General features: G+C 46.2%; 1 protein-coding gene across 6 annotated transcripts in view; it reads right to left on the bottom strand.

Annotated features, from left to right (window-relative positions):
* Nucleotides 1-17490, bottom strand: part of ST3GAL6 (ST3 beta-galactoside alpha-2,3-sialyltransferase 6) — a 139850-nt gene that overhangs the window by 77670 nt on the left and 44690 nt on the right. For 4 of the 6 annotated variants that reach the window (XM_066599166.1, XM_066599165.1, XM_066599162.1 and 1 more), the window contains exon 2: nucleotides 5215-5344. In XM_066599166.1, the coding sequence (XP_066455263.1) occupies nucleotides 5215-5224 (10 nt within the window). In that variant the 5' untranslated portion in view covers nucleotides 5225-5344. Of the gene's footprint in view, nucleotides 1-5214; nucleotides 5345-8689; nucleotides 8935-17490 lie in introns of all 6 variants that reach the window. The other 2 variants (XM_066599163.1, XM_066599164.1) reach the window with 2 other exon arrangements.

Here is a 17490-nt window from a genome sequence, read left to right as displayed (position 1 = left end):
TATTATTTGATGGTAGTTTTTGATTCTATAGAGGAGTATGGGGGCGGCCATCTTGCTTCAGTTGCAGTTAACAGGGTGCTTTATAGCAGCCTCATGGGCCATAGATACTATGCGGAAGAACTAAACCATTGACTTCTATGGAAGATATGTTGTGGACCTGCTCTGTAACCTGTGCAGGGGGAAGGTGAGCTAGGACCTGTAGACTTCTATGGAGAGTGTTGTGGACATGATCTGTGACCTGTGCAGGGAGTTGGAGGAGGTACGCTGTGACATCACCTATTGCGAATGGTGGATCCAGTGTAATCTATATATTCGGTGTCACCTCTCAAACGCCTGTGATGATAATAAGATGACGGCTGAGACATTTTCTCTACAGAACAGGAAGTGTCAGACTATCAGGCTTAGGCCGCCTGCACACGGGCGGAAATCCCGCGGCGGTATTTCCCGCGGGATTTCCGCCACTGAAAGTTTGCATAGGAGTGCATTACAATACGCACTCCTATGCAGACGGCCGCGGTTTGGCCGCGCGAGAAACAAACCGCGGCATGTCCTATTTTTGTGCGGGGCTCGCACCCACCCGGCCGCCGGCTCCGGTCTGCGCATGCGCCGGCTGCGCCGCAGCCGGCACATGAAAGAGCCGGGGCCGCCAGGCGTGGGTGAGTACGCGCTCATCTCTGCAGGCTCTCGGGTCGGGTCCCGCGGCAAGAATTCTCGCTGCCGGATCCGACCCGCTCGTCTGCAGGCGGCCTTAGTCGTCAGTGTGGGAACTGCAGGATTTTAGGATTTTTTTTTATTTATTTATTTTTTAATTATAAAGTTGAAAATGCAGCCAGTGTATAACTTGGTTTGTTATTTTTAACCCTTTCCTGACCATCTCACGACTTTTTGTATAACTTGAAAAACCCCTTTAACTTCAGGCGTCAAAAATATTTTACTTAAAAAAAAGGATTGGGGGGGGAGGGGACTGTTTCTTTTCCTTTTTAAACAAAAAATAAAACATTACAATCTGACGGATATAAAATGCTTTTCCCTCGACGCTCGGATTCCGGTGAAGTTCTCGTTTCATTTGCATTTTTCCATTGCACATTTTTCAGAGCTTGTCGGATGTGGCCACCGAAAGACGAGTTCTAAGTAATCTCTCTAAAAATATCAATTCCAAATGTCCTCATGGGCTTGTAGTATTGAAGCTGGTGGAAGTTCACCCAATTACATCAGTTACTATCAGAGCCTCGCCGTGCAGACATATTAGATGCACACACGTGATGGATGGAATAGCGGCCATATACAAAGCCCTTCTCACTGGAGACCATCCACTGGTGATACGGAGCTCCTCCAATGACCACACCATCTCTATATAGGCGTCACATCTCTGTGACCAACTAACCCTTCTGTAAGGCCGCATTGTGCTAAACTACCTAGTAAGATCTTCCAATTTTAAATGGGTCGTGCCGAGATAGAAAGTTATCACCCATCCACGGGGTCAGTGGGAGCCCCAGCAATCAGACTGAGCAAAAACAAATTCCCTATCCACAGTTCCAGCACTCCGCTCTCGCCAACGGTCCCCTTGAAATGAATGGAACAGCATAGTGAGGGTCCACAAACGTATACTGGGTGCCACATTAAGGCTCCGTTATACTCGTATGTCGATCACGTTGCTGTCTCAACAAGTAATAAAGGTTTTTTATGACTCCTATAAAAGCGCAGCGATGAAGTTAATTCTCTCTTGACTTCCGGCTTTTCTATCTGCTCTCCTAGCAATAGTTGCGAGCGATTCTTCGCCCATACACAACATTAATTACGTATGGACTGCGGTGCGCACGCATCCATAGATATCAATGGGGCCGGTTCGCACAAAATCCGTAGTAAAATAGAGCATGCTGCGATTTTTCTTTCACTTGCAGAATACGCACTTCGTAACCGCAAGTGGGAGGAAAATGTCTAAACTGCATGCCTTTCAATGCCGGCGTGTTACCGCGGATCGTCCACATGGACGGCAATCAAAATCCGGTAATGTGAGACCGGCCTAGGGCTCCTGTCCATGGACGAATTTTCACTGCGTTTCCCACGGTGATAATCCACGTTGCTATGGAAAGCGCAGCCCCCCTGTCCATGAGCCGAGAATCATAGGGATTCCCCGCTCGCGGACAGCAAATCGCGGCATGCTGCGAATTGCCACGGTGAGCCTATCTGTCAGATAGGCTCACCGTAGAGATCCGTCAGCTGGCTCCTGTTCCCTGGCGGGCGGCATATTGCAACGCCCGTGGACAGGCAGCCTTAAAACAGGATTTCCTAATGAAAGTACACAAGGGGCAGGAAAGATAAACACCAGCTATTCAAGGATTCTTATTAATGAACAATTGGCAAAATAAATACAAAGTTGGCCAAAATTCGTACCCGGATTTCACAACTTTCAGAACAAGAAAAAAAAAAAATTATCTAAAGTCAATATCAAATGGCGAGATAAGCGTGCGCTAAACCTGCCATAATAAAAGCTTTGGTTTTGCTTTAAAGTGAACCTGCCACGTCCCCACAGCACCGTAAGCTAAATTACAGTGCCGTTAGTGGATGTGACAGGGAGACGGGTGACGTATATTTAATGCTGTTCCGGTTCACGCAATCCAGCGCCGTCACCTTGTGAAGTCGGTGCAAAAATCAGAATATTTTTTTTGCGCGCTCTGCCATAGGCATGTATAAAAGGGCGTGTCAACGGGACTCTGAAAAAAGTCTGATTTTCGTGCCGCGTGACGACTTCACCAGGTGACAGCGCTGGATCGCAGGAGTATAAAAACCACATAACTCAGCTCCCCGTCACATCCCCTAACAGTACTGTAACTTATGGTGTTGTGGAGACGTGATAGGTTCCCTTTAAGGTCTAATGTCCACGGGGACAGATCCGCAGCAGGTGTCCTGCACGCGTGATCCACGCCCCATAGGGATGCATTGGACACCCGCAGGTACTTAAATACCTGTGGATGTCATTTTCCCCATAGGCACGGATTGCGTGTGCGGGAAAACACCCGCAGCATGGTGCATTTTAAGTGCAGGTCTCCTGCGGAGACGGCTACCACAGGCTTCTACTGAACCATATGGAAGCCGTCTGGATCCGCGGAACACCAGCACCAGAACTTCTGCTCTCCGGCGCGGGAGCGCAGGAGTTAAAAAAAAAAAAGGGAGTGCCCGGCGCATGCGCGCGGCACGCTGCCAGCGTGCCGAGCACATCTGCCGGGCCGAAGAAAGAAGATCTGGCCGCGACGGAGGGAAGATCCGCAGCGTCCGGACAGGTAAGTAAAATCTTCTTTTTAGGCCTCATGTTCGCGGGAAAGGAGGGACCCGCTACGGGATTCTGCATGAAGAATCCGCAGCGGGCCTGATTTTCCCTGTGGGCATGAGGCCTTAAGGAAAGAAAACCTTCAATAAAACTTTCGACAAACAACCGCAAACAAGCGTTATAAGGCACGTTCCCTATTACAGGTACCGCTTGCAACAGAGACTCCGCCCAGTCGCCGATCGCTGAATGATCTTGCCGAGCTCAACGACAAAACTGTGCTTCCATTGACACCTGCGGCTGGGTGGAGTTTCAGCCACAAGCGGTACCCGTTACATGGGAACTTGCCCATAAGGCAGCAGCTTTAACCCTTTCACTCTCAGGACAATTTCACCACCACCAATAAAACCTGACTTCCAAAAAAAAAAAAAAAGGTATAATACCCCCACGGCACAATGCATGGTGAAAGTAAACATCAGGTGCATTGTGAAAATGCCATCCAGCATTTAACAGCCATGAGCGCCTTCAGTCAACTTTGCATCAAGGCATAAGTTTTAGTAGGAAATGCATAACAAACAAAGTCTAATCCCAGCCGAACCAAAATCAATCAAGAACAATAGTGCAATACATCAGGGTCAATAAAACATGAAGATGATACCACAAATTCCTCAGAACTCATAATAAACTGAAAACGATTACAATATAAATATGAGTCACGGAGTCTGCAAACAGTCTGATTAGGTCCCGGGGATGATTGCATGTGCAAGGCGTACAGCTCCATAGTACCAAGCTGCAGAGACGGTGTATACCTCCGTATGGCCACAGTGCAAACAGTAGGAGGTTGTAGACGGCACAGAATACATCAGCGTTATTACTAGTAAGAGTGGGGACTAACCATGAGATTATGTGGAGACGGCCGTCAGTAGGTGCGCCCTGAACACTCATACCCAAATATCACTACTTCTTCTAAGAAGTGCACAGTAGAGACGGCTCAGAGTGTCTTACACCAGGACACTCAGCACCTCCTCAGCCTGAAGCCACTTCTTAGAATATTCTCTTTCAGACATATGTAGTCACGAGATCTACTGCTGATAATCTATCTGAGTTGTAATATCTAGGAAAAACCCTTTCACATGCAGTAACATAAGAAATAGTGATACACTCACCTCCTCCCCACTCCTGCAGTGTCCTGCTGGTCTGGACTGTGTTTAAAGCTTCAGTCCCTCCCAGATTAAGGGATGTCACAGGGGTTGTAGTCAATAACATAGTGGGAGCGATGAGTATATCACTGTATGGTGAAGGGGTTGCACTAAAATATTACAACTCGGATGACCCATTTAATTAAACATATGCCATTTTTTAAAGGTATACCGGACTTATGGACGACAGGGTTAGAAACCTTCATTACTGACCCATATACTGCTGCAAATGCTTCACAAGGGGAAAACCTGGTGACAAGTTCCCCATTAGGCTTCCTGTCCACAGGCGTTGTGATATCCCGTGGCGGTTCTCCGCCGGCCAGGAGCAGGAGCCGCAGACAGATCTCCGCGGTCAGCCTATCTGTCAGATAGGCTGACCGCGGAGAATCGTGGCAATCCGCAGCATGCTGTGAATTGCCGGCTGTGAGTGGAGAATCGCTATGGTTCTCCGCTCGTGGACAGGGGGGCTGCGCTTTCCATAGCAATGTTAATGCAATAATCCGGCCGCGGGGAACGCAATCCAAAAAAGCCCGTGGACAGGCAGCCTAAGGGTGCTATTATACCCGCTAAATGCAGGCGGAGAAACGCAGATTTTGGCTGTCACCTGGACATTTCATTTCAATTACTATAATGAGTCTAGGTGCTGGCAGCAATCAGCGTAGCTCCACCCGTGTTTTGCAACAGAGATGCAGCGTGTAGTAGCAGCCTAATCATTATATCCCTTCCAACAGCGAACCCATATATATGTACCTTGATACATGGTATTGTCTCCCGCTAACCGTACGAAACGGCTAATCTGAATCAGTCAAATCCTCATAGCAATCCTTGGGCCTTCCTTTCAAAGCAGAAAACGTCCACATTGAACCGCACGTTTTGGACCCTAGAAGAGCGAAGGAAAGAAAGAAGAAAGTTAGAATCTATGATCAGCAAATGACAAAGCATCAGCATCTACAGATTACTTATTGATAAACGGAAATAAGGTCACAGCCATATGAAGCTTTCACAATATGACATCTGATAAGAAGCCTAAATATGATATATGTTCTGCATGACGATGTACAACCACAGAAGACCTCACAATATCAGATGCTGCGCTGCACTGCAGATACTTGACTTTTGTAGAAAGTTTTGGAGAAACCTGCATTTCATTAGTAGCACCCAGTCACAGAAGTAGTCCTGCATATTTATGAGCTGAAGGCGGCCACACCCATCCGCCCTCCAGCCAATGATTGGGCGCTCTCACTCCATGCACAGTAACAGGCCGAGAGTAGTCAGTCAGTGAATGGATGGCGAGGTAGGTGTAGCCAGCCTGCAGCTCATGAATATTCAGGACTACTTCCTGTAGTCCTCTATGGATGTGCCATTGATAAAATGCAAGTTTCTCCTGTACTTCTGCACTGATCCACGCAGCAGACATATCACTGCAATCAGTGTGAAGGTTATTCGGTTATGCTGCCCTCACATAGGGGTGCAAAAAGGTGGCGACAGTCTCTTTAAGGGGAACCCTGTGCTTACTGTTTTGTATTTTATACTTGCCCCAATGTACCAAAAACATACAGATTTTACTTAGAAGATCCATGTTTTACCATACGTGAAAAAAAAGAAACCTCAAACCCATCACGTGGGCTCACTAGATATTTAGATACTAACACATTACACTGAATGTCGCCTTTATTAGAGACCCCATCTAGTAGCGCGTTGGACCACCTTTGGCCTACAGAAGCTCCGCAACTCGTCCTGATGCTATCTTTAGATATCAGAGTGCGAGGGTCGGGGGGATCTAATGAAGGTATATATTCTGCAGTACCCTAGAGCGAGAGCGCCGGACACAACCTAAAACTTCCTTATCCAAAATCTGCACAAACATAAGGGCGTGGGAAGAAACTGAAGAACTGAGAGCGAGCCCACATCAGCGCAGAGAGAACATCCAAACCTCAAGCAGATGTTGGCCTGGTTAAAGCTAGTAGATGAAGACCACAAAGCTCCCGTGCCACCCATGCCCATCACATATGTCCCTTCCTGCAGGGCAGAAGCGTCATTACCCGACCCACCCGTAAATTACGTCCTCTGTTGCCTCATCGCCTTCTGACATCAGCTGCCGATGCCAGAGAAATCCAGAAAAAGCAACAACCTTGTACGAAAACCTGTTGCAAAATCGTACGCTGGAAGATCCCAGGGCCGGACTGGCAGCGGAGAAGGAATGATATTAAACACATGTGGGATTTTTTTTTTCACTGTGCGAAAACCAAATCCATTCCCTCCCGCTACTACTCCACCCATCAGGGGAAACATTACATCACACGCTCACTAGGGGGGAAAAAAAACAAAACGCTTTTTGACAAGTTGATTTTTTGGCTACATCATGATATATAAGAGTGGGACATCAAGTCCGAGCCTCCTATCATACATACACAGTAACCCCTGACGCCTGTCATTGGACAGTATAAGCATATAGTAAAATATAGTGCCCATCAAAAACAATTATCCCTAAAAAAAAATTATCCCCAAGAACAGGCACCCGGAGAGTCCTGCAATGCGGCAGCAGGGGCAGACTTGCACCGCCACCTTCCTTTTAACCCCTTCCCTCCCCATGATGTAAGGGTACGTCTTCGGAGCAGGGTACTTCCAGCAAAATGACGTACCCTTACGTCATAGGGATAGCGCCAGATCATGACAGATCTTGCGCTATCCCGTACCGTGAGCCGGCTGTCAGTCATACCCGGCCTCCCGCTGCAGAAGCGGGGGTGCATTGGAGATGCGCCCCCCGCTGTTAACCCCTTCCCTGTAGATCGCGGTATGGGAAGGGTTCCCTCTGTGAAGTTGCCGGGCTCTCGCGATATAATTGCAGAGAGCCCAGATGGTTGCCATGGCAACAGGACGCCAGATACCGGCGTCCTCTGTTGCCAGAGCCTATGATCGCTGTATAAGCGATAAGGCATGGCAGGACAGAAGTCCTGCCATGCCTTATCACAGCGATCATCAGTGCTGTGCTGTAAGTCCCATAGAGGGACATAGATGGTGTAAAAAGAATACAATAAAAATGTACAAAAAAGAAAAATGTAAAAAAAAAATGCAAAAAAAACCCTTTTTATGCTTTTTTCTCATAGTAGCATAAAAAAAGGTTAAAAAAATTTAAAATAGCACATATTTGGTATAGACGCATCCGTAACGACATGTACAATAAGTTGAACATGCTTTTTTTTTCCTGCATGACGATAAAGTGTAAAAAAAAAAAAAAAAACAGGGGCAAAATGCAAATTTTTTAGCATTTTGCCTTCCAAAAAATTCAATAAAAGTGATCAAAAAAGCCGTATATTCCCCAAAATGGTACCAATAAAAACTACATCTCGTCTCGCAAAAAATAAGCTCTCACAGAGCTCCGTACATTTCCAAAGAAAGGGGTTTTTTTTGGCAGAAAGGTGGAAAAACCTAAAAAATATAAAAGAATTTTGGTATCGCTGTAATCGTACCGACCCGCAGAAAAAATGGATTGTGTCATTTATGCTGCATGATTAAAAGGTGTAAAAAAAAAAAACTAAAAAAATCTCTGGCAGAATTGATGCGTTTTCTCTCCGTTATCATAAAAAAAAAATAATAAAAGTTTTACAATATAGTCCATGTACCCAAAAATGGCACCATCAAAAACTACAGTTCACCACACAAAATAACAAGCCCTTATACGGCTGCGTCGAAGGAAAAGTAAAAAAGTTATGGCTTTTGAAAAATGGAGATGAAGATCCGCCAAAAATGATTGCGTCCTTAAGCCCAAAATAGGCCGTGTCCGTAAGCGGTTTATGGGACCGCTGGAGATATACCCAAATTTAAGGCCTTCCCCCATCTCTGGCAGTCCTACCGACATGAACAGAGCGGCCATGCATGCGTGCGACTGCTGCCTGCCGTCTTCTTTGATGGACACTACGGACCTCAGTTTTAGGGATCCATGGAGGTCCCAGTAGTCAGACCTCCACCGATCAGCAAGTTATCTCACTTAGCTCCCATTGTAAATACTACATATCGCGTTTTTGTGCCTCTGCAAAGAAAAGTATGGATGCGTATAGAGACCCTGTAAGGCATCTTATGTTTGTACTGAAAGGGTGGTCCACTTAGGACCCTCAGCGATCATCAGAAGGGACCTGGGCAGCAAGTGCGGCACTGCACCGCCACCACATGGGAATTCAGTATTATATGGGGTCAATTAAAATTAAGGGGGGTACAGTATTCTCACCTCGGACATTTATGGCATATCCACTGTATACTATACACCATAAATATCTAGGATCCGTACCCACGTGGAAGCCAGGGGCCCCTTGATGCACCTGGTGAGGAGCCGGCACGTACAGGTGAAGAACGGATGGGCTCTCTCCATTCACTTTTATGGGAGTTGGATGACGCTGCTACATCCGTTCACGACTTGTAGGGATTACAAGCGGCTCAGACAAAAGGTTTCTGCCGCGTTGAGCGCCCTTCTTCCTAGAAATCAAGAATGGTAAAATGTCAAGATGTAACGCCTGATATCGGGCCCCGATTTCACAATATTCCAAGGCAATCCTGATCAGATGCAGCCGCGGCGGAAAGACATCGCACTTGTGTATTCAGGGCAGCAGGTCAGGGGGGTGGGGGTCCGAAATACAGAAGAGGTGAATCCTCCTACTGTAGATACTCCCGGGATATTCTCCACTTCCGGGATATTCTCCACTTCTGATTTGGGTTCACGAATACTAATGGGAAGGAACTCCAGCGTGAAAGGGGCCTAAATGGTAACAAGCGGTCCTCCCGTCACTGATCCTTTTTTTTCTTAGCCTAATAATAGTCTCAATACTCTGTGATAGTCACAGCTCACCTCCCACCCCTCCCTGCACAGCTCAAAGCACTCTCCTACAGAAGTCAATAGGGGGAGATAACCAATCCAGTATTCCTCCTCCCTGCCCAGGGCACAGAACATGCCCACAACTCTCACACAGAAGTCAAGAGGTAGTTGTTATAGCTCACCTCCTCCCCTCAATCCATAAGCCACAGAGCATGCCCACAACTCTCTCCCATAGAATTTTATACGTGATGCCACAGCTCACCACTTCCTACTCCCTGCCCAGTGCACAGAATATGCCCACATTTCTCTCATAGAAGTCAATAGGTGATGGTCACAGCTCACCTCCTACCCCTCCCTGCACAGCCCATAACTCCCTGCCATAGAATTTTATATGTGATGCCACAGCTCACCTCTTCCTTCTCCCTGCTCAGGGCACAGAATATGCCCACAACTCTCCCATAGAAGGCAATAGGTGATAGTTACATCTCACGTCCTCCCCCTCCCAGTAGACGTCACAGAGCATGCTCACAACACTCTCCCAAAAAGGTCAACGGGTCCCCTCCTGTCCATGAGACTACTCTAAATGTTAACTGCAGCTCAGGCAAAATGGCCGCCTCGATAGTCATGTACGGAAAATAGAATAAAAACACTACAATCAAAAAATATAAACAGAAAAACAGTTTCAATTTTTCTAATCTGTCTTGTTTTATTTTTATATATCAAAACGCTATGCAGTTATCTCTCCCATCGTTCAATATTAATGTTGGTGTCAGTTTTCACTGCAGTTCTGGTGTTTTATTCATGAAACAAGTGTTATACCCAGCAGGTCAGTTTGAGGCAGTCCTGTACAGCATGTACATAGTATTATGGAGGCTCCTGCAGTAGCTCTTTACAGAGAGCTATCATCTTATGTACATCTATGGAGGGACGCAGGCAGCACCTTATATATACACATTATATATAGCATTAATGGGGCATATTGCTCACAAGTAGATATTCTGCAGATATTCTGGAGTGGCAAATGCATATCGGTACATCGGCAGGAAGTGGAGGGGATTTTGACTCAGGAGATTTCACTCTCTCAGCAAACTCCCTCCACTCACTGTGGAGAATGTCCATACAAAAGGCCTAAAAATAACCGACACACACAGCAGATTTCCAAGCGATGATCATATTACTCTATGGAAAGAAAAGAGCAGATACCTGCAAGAAAAGCGCAGACCGCAATCATTTATCGCCTGCCGACCTTGGGTACAGCTATACGTCAAGAGCAGCGCTAATCCGGCATTGCAGCTCCCGTGTGCTGCGCCCCAAATACGCCCAGCGGTATATAATATAGCGCTCGGGGGAGCAGCGACTTCCCATTTCAGTTGTGCAGCAAAGATTTGATATCAGCGATTTTATGGGAAACGACACCTGAACATGCAGAACAATCTAAAAAGACGCTCAGTTAAAGGGCAAGCGCACCTACAAAAACATTCACATGGGGCAACAGCCGCATCGGAAACCCCATCGTAAAGGGGAAAAAAAGTGTTTGTTTTTGCCACTGTTTTCCATTATTTTTTTTTAGGTCTTAAACGTGGCAAAAAGGCATGCTTTTTACACTTTTTTCCAGATGCGTTTTTTTTTCCTCTTTTTTGGAGGTGGTTCTCGGGGGATCACTGATGTCTGGCATATAATGGATCCAGCGCTGCTGTTAAAGGGCTATTCCAGTGAGTTCTCAATGGACAGTTCTGCAATAGATGATCAGCGGGGACATGCCGATCACCCGATTACCAGTATGGCTATTGCTATGGTTAGAGAAGGCAGTGCTGATCATAGCGCAGCGGCCCGGGTTGATAACGTATTGACTTCAATGGGAGATACGCCTCTAATCCCAACCCGTGCCGCTGCACTACGGTCAGCGCCTTCTACTTCCTCCACATCGGAAATCAGCTGATCAGCGGGTTCCAATCAATCCTCTCTAATAGCAGAAGTTAAATTTAAGTCCCAGAATGTCCCTTTAATTACCTTCTCCTCCTGTAACAACGGACGTCCTACAACCTGTGGATGTGAGTGAGAACTTATGAATACTTTTTTTCTGCATGGTTTTGATACAATTTTCAAAAAAACTATAGCAAAAAATGAGGGCGCAATGTTACAAAGACTCCGTAAAAAAAAAAAAAAAAAAAAACACGTGCAAACACATCCTAACTACACCAATCATGTGTACTATGGATACCCATACACACAGCATGCCGGTGTAAAACCAGCGAACTGTAAACGAACGGCGCTCGAAGGCTGCGCATTTAGACATAATGATTATCGCACGTTCGTTTTATCGAACTGTGCGCAATAATCGTCCCATGTAAATGGCTGGGGATAAGTGGCTGTCAGGTGCCACTTACCTCCAGGGAGAACAATAGTATTTGTAAGAAAACTTAACGCTCGTTCATTAGCTATTAGCCGATTGGTGCTTCAGAATGCTTGCCGATTGGCTGGCCGCCCCCCTGATATGTATAGTCAGCCTGCGGGGACGAACAATCACAGTTACAGTCGTTCCTCCACATAAGCAGCTTCTCAGCCCGTAATAGAAGATTAAATGAGTGCTGACGAGCGTGCTCGTCAATCGGCCCTCGTTACATTGGACCGAGAATGCAGCCGGTGTAAAAGCCTCTTTGTTTCCCCGCAGGCCGTAATCAGTTGTTGATACACGGTGGCAAATTCTTCTTAATACAAAAATATCAAAAACAATGCTAATCGGTAGATCGATCCGTGTTATCTACACAGAACAGCAACTTTGCTCCGTGAGATCTGTTCCAGTTTCATGAGACGTTTCCAACAAAGTTAAAGGGGTTGTCCCGCGAAAGCAGGTGGGTCTATACACTTCTGTATGGCCATATTAATGCACTTTGTAATGTACATTGTGCATTAATTATGAGCCATACAGAAGTTATCAGAAATTTTTCACTTACCTGTTCCGTTGCTAGCGTCCTCGTGTCCATGGTGCCGTCTAATTTTCAGCGTCTAATCGCCGGATTAGACGCGCTTGCGCAGTCCGGTCTTCTTCTTTTCTCAATGGGGCCGCTCGTGCTGGAGAGCGGCTCCGTGTAGCTCCGCCCCGTCACGTGCCGATTCCAGCCAATCAGGAGGCTGGAATCGGCAATGGACCGCACAGAAGCCCTGCGGTCCACCGAGGGAGAAGATCCCAGCGGCCATCTTCAGCCGGTAAGTAAGAAGTCACCGGAGCGCGGGGATTCAGGTAAGCGCTGTGCGGATTTTTCTTTAGGTCCCTGCATCGGGTTTGTCTCGCGCCGAACGGGGGGGGCTGTTGAAAAAAAAAAAAAAACCGTTTCGGCACGGGACAACCCCTTTAATTACAAGTGAATTTCCTGGGAAGAAAGCTGACGACTTCACAGCTGTTCAAAGGCTATCACTTGGGGAAGTCAGCAAAAACTTTCCGGTTGCTGGTGGTTTACAAAAGGGCAAAACATCAAGACTTCCTCTGCAAGTTCACGAACGCATCTCTGTCAGGTATGGAGATTGCAAATTACACACACACACACACACACACACACACACACACACACACACACACACACACACACACACACACACACACACACACACACACACACACACACACACACACACACACACACACACACACACACACACACACACACACACACACACACACACACACTGAACACTACTCTTATAGGCACCTATCACATCAGATCATAAAGTAGGCAGACACAATGGTCGTCTGCTGTTATATCCCATCTGTGCTAAGGAACGGCGAGTTGTTCTTCTGGACATACTAGTTGGAGCTCCATCGTTGTATTCGGCTGCTCCTGACTGTGCGGCTCCTGACTGTGCGGCTCCTGTTGGTCAGATTGATTCCTGACATCCTCCTCTGACCCCTTTCGGTAACCAGCTGTTTTTGTCCACAGGATCCTCTTTTGCTTGATGCTTTTCCTTGATCACCCCATTCTAGGAATATCTCCTCATCCTTGCACGAGAAAGCCCCATAAGGTTGGCAGTGACATCCCGGCCCGGCTAGTCTAGCACCGATGACCCGGCCTCGTTGGAAGTTGCTGGATCTCCCATCTAATGTGGATTCACGCTGAAAATGATCCACAGAAAACTTGTCATATGATTTTTTTTGCTCCCCGTGACGGGGTCACGGGGAGAATGTCCATACAGGGATCTCCAAGGTCTCTAATAAATTGGCCTAGTAAACACATTTTATTTGTAGATAGATATATTTTACAGAATATATTATATATACCGCATATATGTGTGTGTGGTATTTTTTTTTACATACACACACACATCTTGTTCAGGATTAAACACGATTCGCCTTATATGATTTGTCATCTACCAGTCTCCGAGTTTTGACAGACAATCTCTGGTACAAGGAATTACTAAATGTAATGAGCTGAAAATCGCTTTAGAATATAAGTACAACGTACAACTGTTCAGATCTACTGGAGAGAAGTAGTCGGTCACCCTGAAGAGAGATTGTCTACCTGTGAATCATACCACATCGGCTGAGGCTTTCCCCATCATTGACATTTATGGCGTATGGCCCATAAAGCCATAACAGTCTGATAAGTACGGAGTCCCGCCGGTCCTGGTAACCAGCTTCCTGATCCCTGATGCAGACGGTGATGTCATCGGAGAGCAATAAAGATCTTGGCACGTATTACATGAGCATACACGCCAAGATATACAATGTCATTACATGATTGCTGCGCGCCGCTCAGCTGTCTCATGCAGGCGGCATATAACTCTCGCATGAAGACGCCCTTCAGGGCTCAATTACACCGGCGTATGTGTCCTGCGTATCACACACGTAAAATATGCATCCTTGCTCAACCGGCGCTCCATTCAGTCTCCTCTTCACTAGGAGGGTAGCAGTAAGCCCACCGTGAGGACATGGGACTCCCATTCTTGATATCTGGGGGGCTCAGTGGTGATCAGCAAGTTATCCCCCATCCTGAGTACAGCGGATAACTTGGGATTCTGGTGCAATACCTTTAAAAACCAAGTCCACACAGTCTCAATAGCTCGGTACATAAATGGGAGTTTTCTGGCCGTCCACCAGCTGGAAGGAGGTATGCAACAAATAAACCATCTGAGAAGAGGTTTATTCTTCACTATAGATACAATCTTACAATACTCCTTTACCCCAATACAAAATTACCCTAAAAAAATGTAATAAAAAAAGGCTAAAAAGAAGTTTTTAAAGATATGGCAAAAATTCTCAATGTTAAAGAATAAGAGCGTTAAAGGGAACGTATCACCGATGGTTTTTGCTAATTAAAACCAGATTGGAAAATATTTCACTTTCTTCTATATGGTTTTTAATTTCTGACTTTAGATTTTTTTATTCTTCGTGACAGTGGGGGCGCCATCCTGTCAGAGCTGCGGATAACAGCATTTAGAGAATTGCTTTACAGCAGCCTCATGGACCATAGACACAGTGGACAGGAGCTGATCCTTTGTCTTCTGGGGTGGGCATGACCTATGCAGGAAGGGGGAGGAGGTGATCTGTGTCCATCGGCTATAGACTTCTATGGAAGAGTGTTGCAGACATAACCTGTGCAGTTAGGAGAAGGTAAGCTGTGACATCACCTAACATGAATGATGCTCGTTCAAGTATTAGCGTACTCGATGGTGCTCGTTACTCGAACGAGCATCAAGCAGAGTTTGACCTGGCCACAGTTTTTGGCCCCTCCTAGCCGCAGCGCGTCAACAGCAAATTTTTGGGGAGAGAGTGGGGGAGAGAGGGGGAGAACCAAGAAAAAAAAGAAAGCTCGGGACCCGACATCCCACATACAAAAATGCTTAAGTCTCACATTGTAGTCAATGGGGTTTGTTACTCGAGTAGAGCTCGAAAAGCTCGACTCGAATAACACAGACCCGAGCGTTTGGGTGCTCGCCTATCTCTATCTGTTATCTATTTCATTGCAATCTGCCTGTGATAAAAATTAGAGGTTTTCTCTAGAGAACAGGAAGTGTCAGACTATTATTAGGCCTAGGGGCCATGGTGAGAACTGCAAGATTTCAGGATATAGATTGCATTATCAGAAATAAAACCCCACCAAGAATCATTACATAAAAATGTGACCAGTTCATTCTCTGATGGCATCTTCTCTTGCAAGAGGACAAAAAAAATGGTTGGAGAACCCATATAAATTTGCAGCTAAACTTTTGGACAAGTTTGACTCTCAGCTTAAAATAGTTGCACGTTTCCCCATTGCAGTCAGAGGGAGAGCGGCTGCAAACCACTTAAAAGATTGACTTCAGCAGACGCGAGTGAGAGGGAAGTTATCAATTTCCACGCACTGTATTTTTTCCCTGTATTGCTGGTACCCACTGGAGCCGCCCTGATGCCTCACTCACATCGGACATCCACAAGCTGCACCATAACGCATCAGTCAGGAAGGAAGGAAAGGAGGGGCGGACATGCATTTCCTTAGATAGTGAAGTGAATACTATTACAATACATAGCGACTGTCCATTCCGGCACACAGAGGGGGTCCCGACCGGAGGATCCTACTGTATGATGTTCATAGCCTCCAACAGGATATATGGTCAGCAGGTGTCTTCTTAGGAGGACCCTTTAATGTTGGCTAGTGATGGACACAAAGCAATGCTCCCCGTTATGGTTTTTCTAGTAAATAGTCATAGATTACCAAATTACCATAGAAACCCATGTTAGGACGAACTGACTTGAAAGTATAGAAGGAGAGTAGCGACACGTCACTTTCGTGATGCAGAATCTGCGTCCGGATACGCAGCGGCGACATTTTCTGCAGCATAGATTCTCTCATATGAACAGCGCCTTACAGGTCTTCAAACTTTCCAACGTGGCTAACGTCTTTCCGGACTACGACAATTTGTGATCAGCCGGCTAACACAATCCCTGAGGGCGCCTTCACAGCGGCGATAAAAAACGCGGGATTTTCGAGTGACGCAAGAGTAAGTGAAAACACAGAATTATGAAACCAACGATTTTCAATGGTTTTATTCCCATTTGCGATGTTTTCCCTAAATATTGGTGAAATTTAAAAGGACCAGAAACCTGATTTGAGAGACTGAAGGGCACATTATTTGTCTTGTAAAAAAAGGAAGCAACCCCCCCCCCCCCCCCCCCAAAAAAAAACAACACAGTTTTGCCACAACTAAAACGCCAGAACAAACTTCACTAAAGGCGCTTTTTTAGACGGAACCAAAATTGTTCTAAAAAAATTGTTCAAACTAGCAAAAGTGAAAAATAATCATTTGGCCTGAACGCGAGCGAACGACTGAACCACGAATGAGAATCCTTCATTATTTCTGCAGGTATAAAAATAATCGTTGGCCTGTTCGCTAAACAGCAATCAATCAGTCCCTTACAGGGACTTCTACAAGGACTTCTACAAGGACTTCTACAAGGACTTCTACAAGGACTTCTACAAGGACTTCTACAAGGACTTCTACAAGGACTTCTACAAGGACTTCTACAAGGACTTCTACAAGGACTTCTACAAGGACTTCTACAAGGACTTCTACAATTCTCATTCCAACGATGCATAAACAGGCGGCTCGAGTGCGAAGGAGTTAGCGGTGATGTTACTCCTTCGTTCAAACGAGAATCATCTCGCCTGAAAGGACCATCAGATTGGCGCATAAATCGCGGAGGCGAAGGAGCCCCGGAGGGCGCAGTGGGAGGATCTCTGCAGCTTCCTGGCACAGCTTGCAGCAGAGTTTCACACATTGCATAATTTCGGTTGTGTAATCTGTACCGAAATCCTACAAAGGACAGAACAATATTCGTGATTGGGGATTTAAACACCTCTATTTTCACACAGGTTACATGTTACAGGATCAAAATACAATCCGCAGTTTTCATTCCATCCTTCCCTACAAGACGAACCACATCTACTTTGGATCTATTACCCCGGATCTAACGGCAACTCGTAAGCCCATAGACCAGGGGTGCACAAACTTTTCGGTTCCAAGGACCACGCTGTGAACCGCAGCTGAGCCCCTGAGACGTTCATAGCATATTGTGTGGACATGACATTATTGCGATGGAAGAGAACACCCCTTCAATCGTTGTAGAGTGTTCGCAGCAAACACAGCAGCAGATGCGCAGCAGGAAATCTACATTAAAAAATGCACCATTTGGTACGGATTTTGGTGCAAAACTCCCCCCCTCATTAGAAGAGGTGGTATCTGATGCT

Source organism: Eleutherodactylus coqui, chromosome 4 (assembly GCF_035609145.1).
Source record: "Eleutherodactylus coqui strain aEleCoq1 chromosome 4, aEleCoq1.hap1, whole genome shotgun sequence".
In the NCBI taxonomy this organism is placed as follows: Eukaryota; Metazoa; Chordata; class Amphibia; order Anura; family Eleutherodactylidae; genus Eleutherodactylus; species Eleutherodactylus coqui.
Note: the sequence above shows the minus strand (reverse complement) of the source record. Positions and strands in the feature narration are given on the sequence as shown.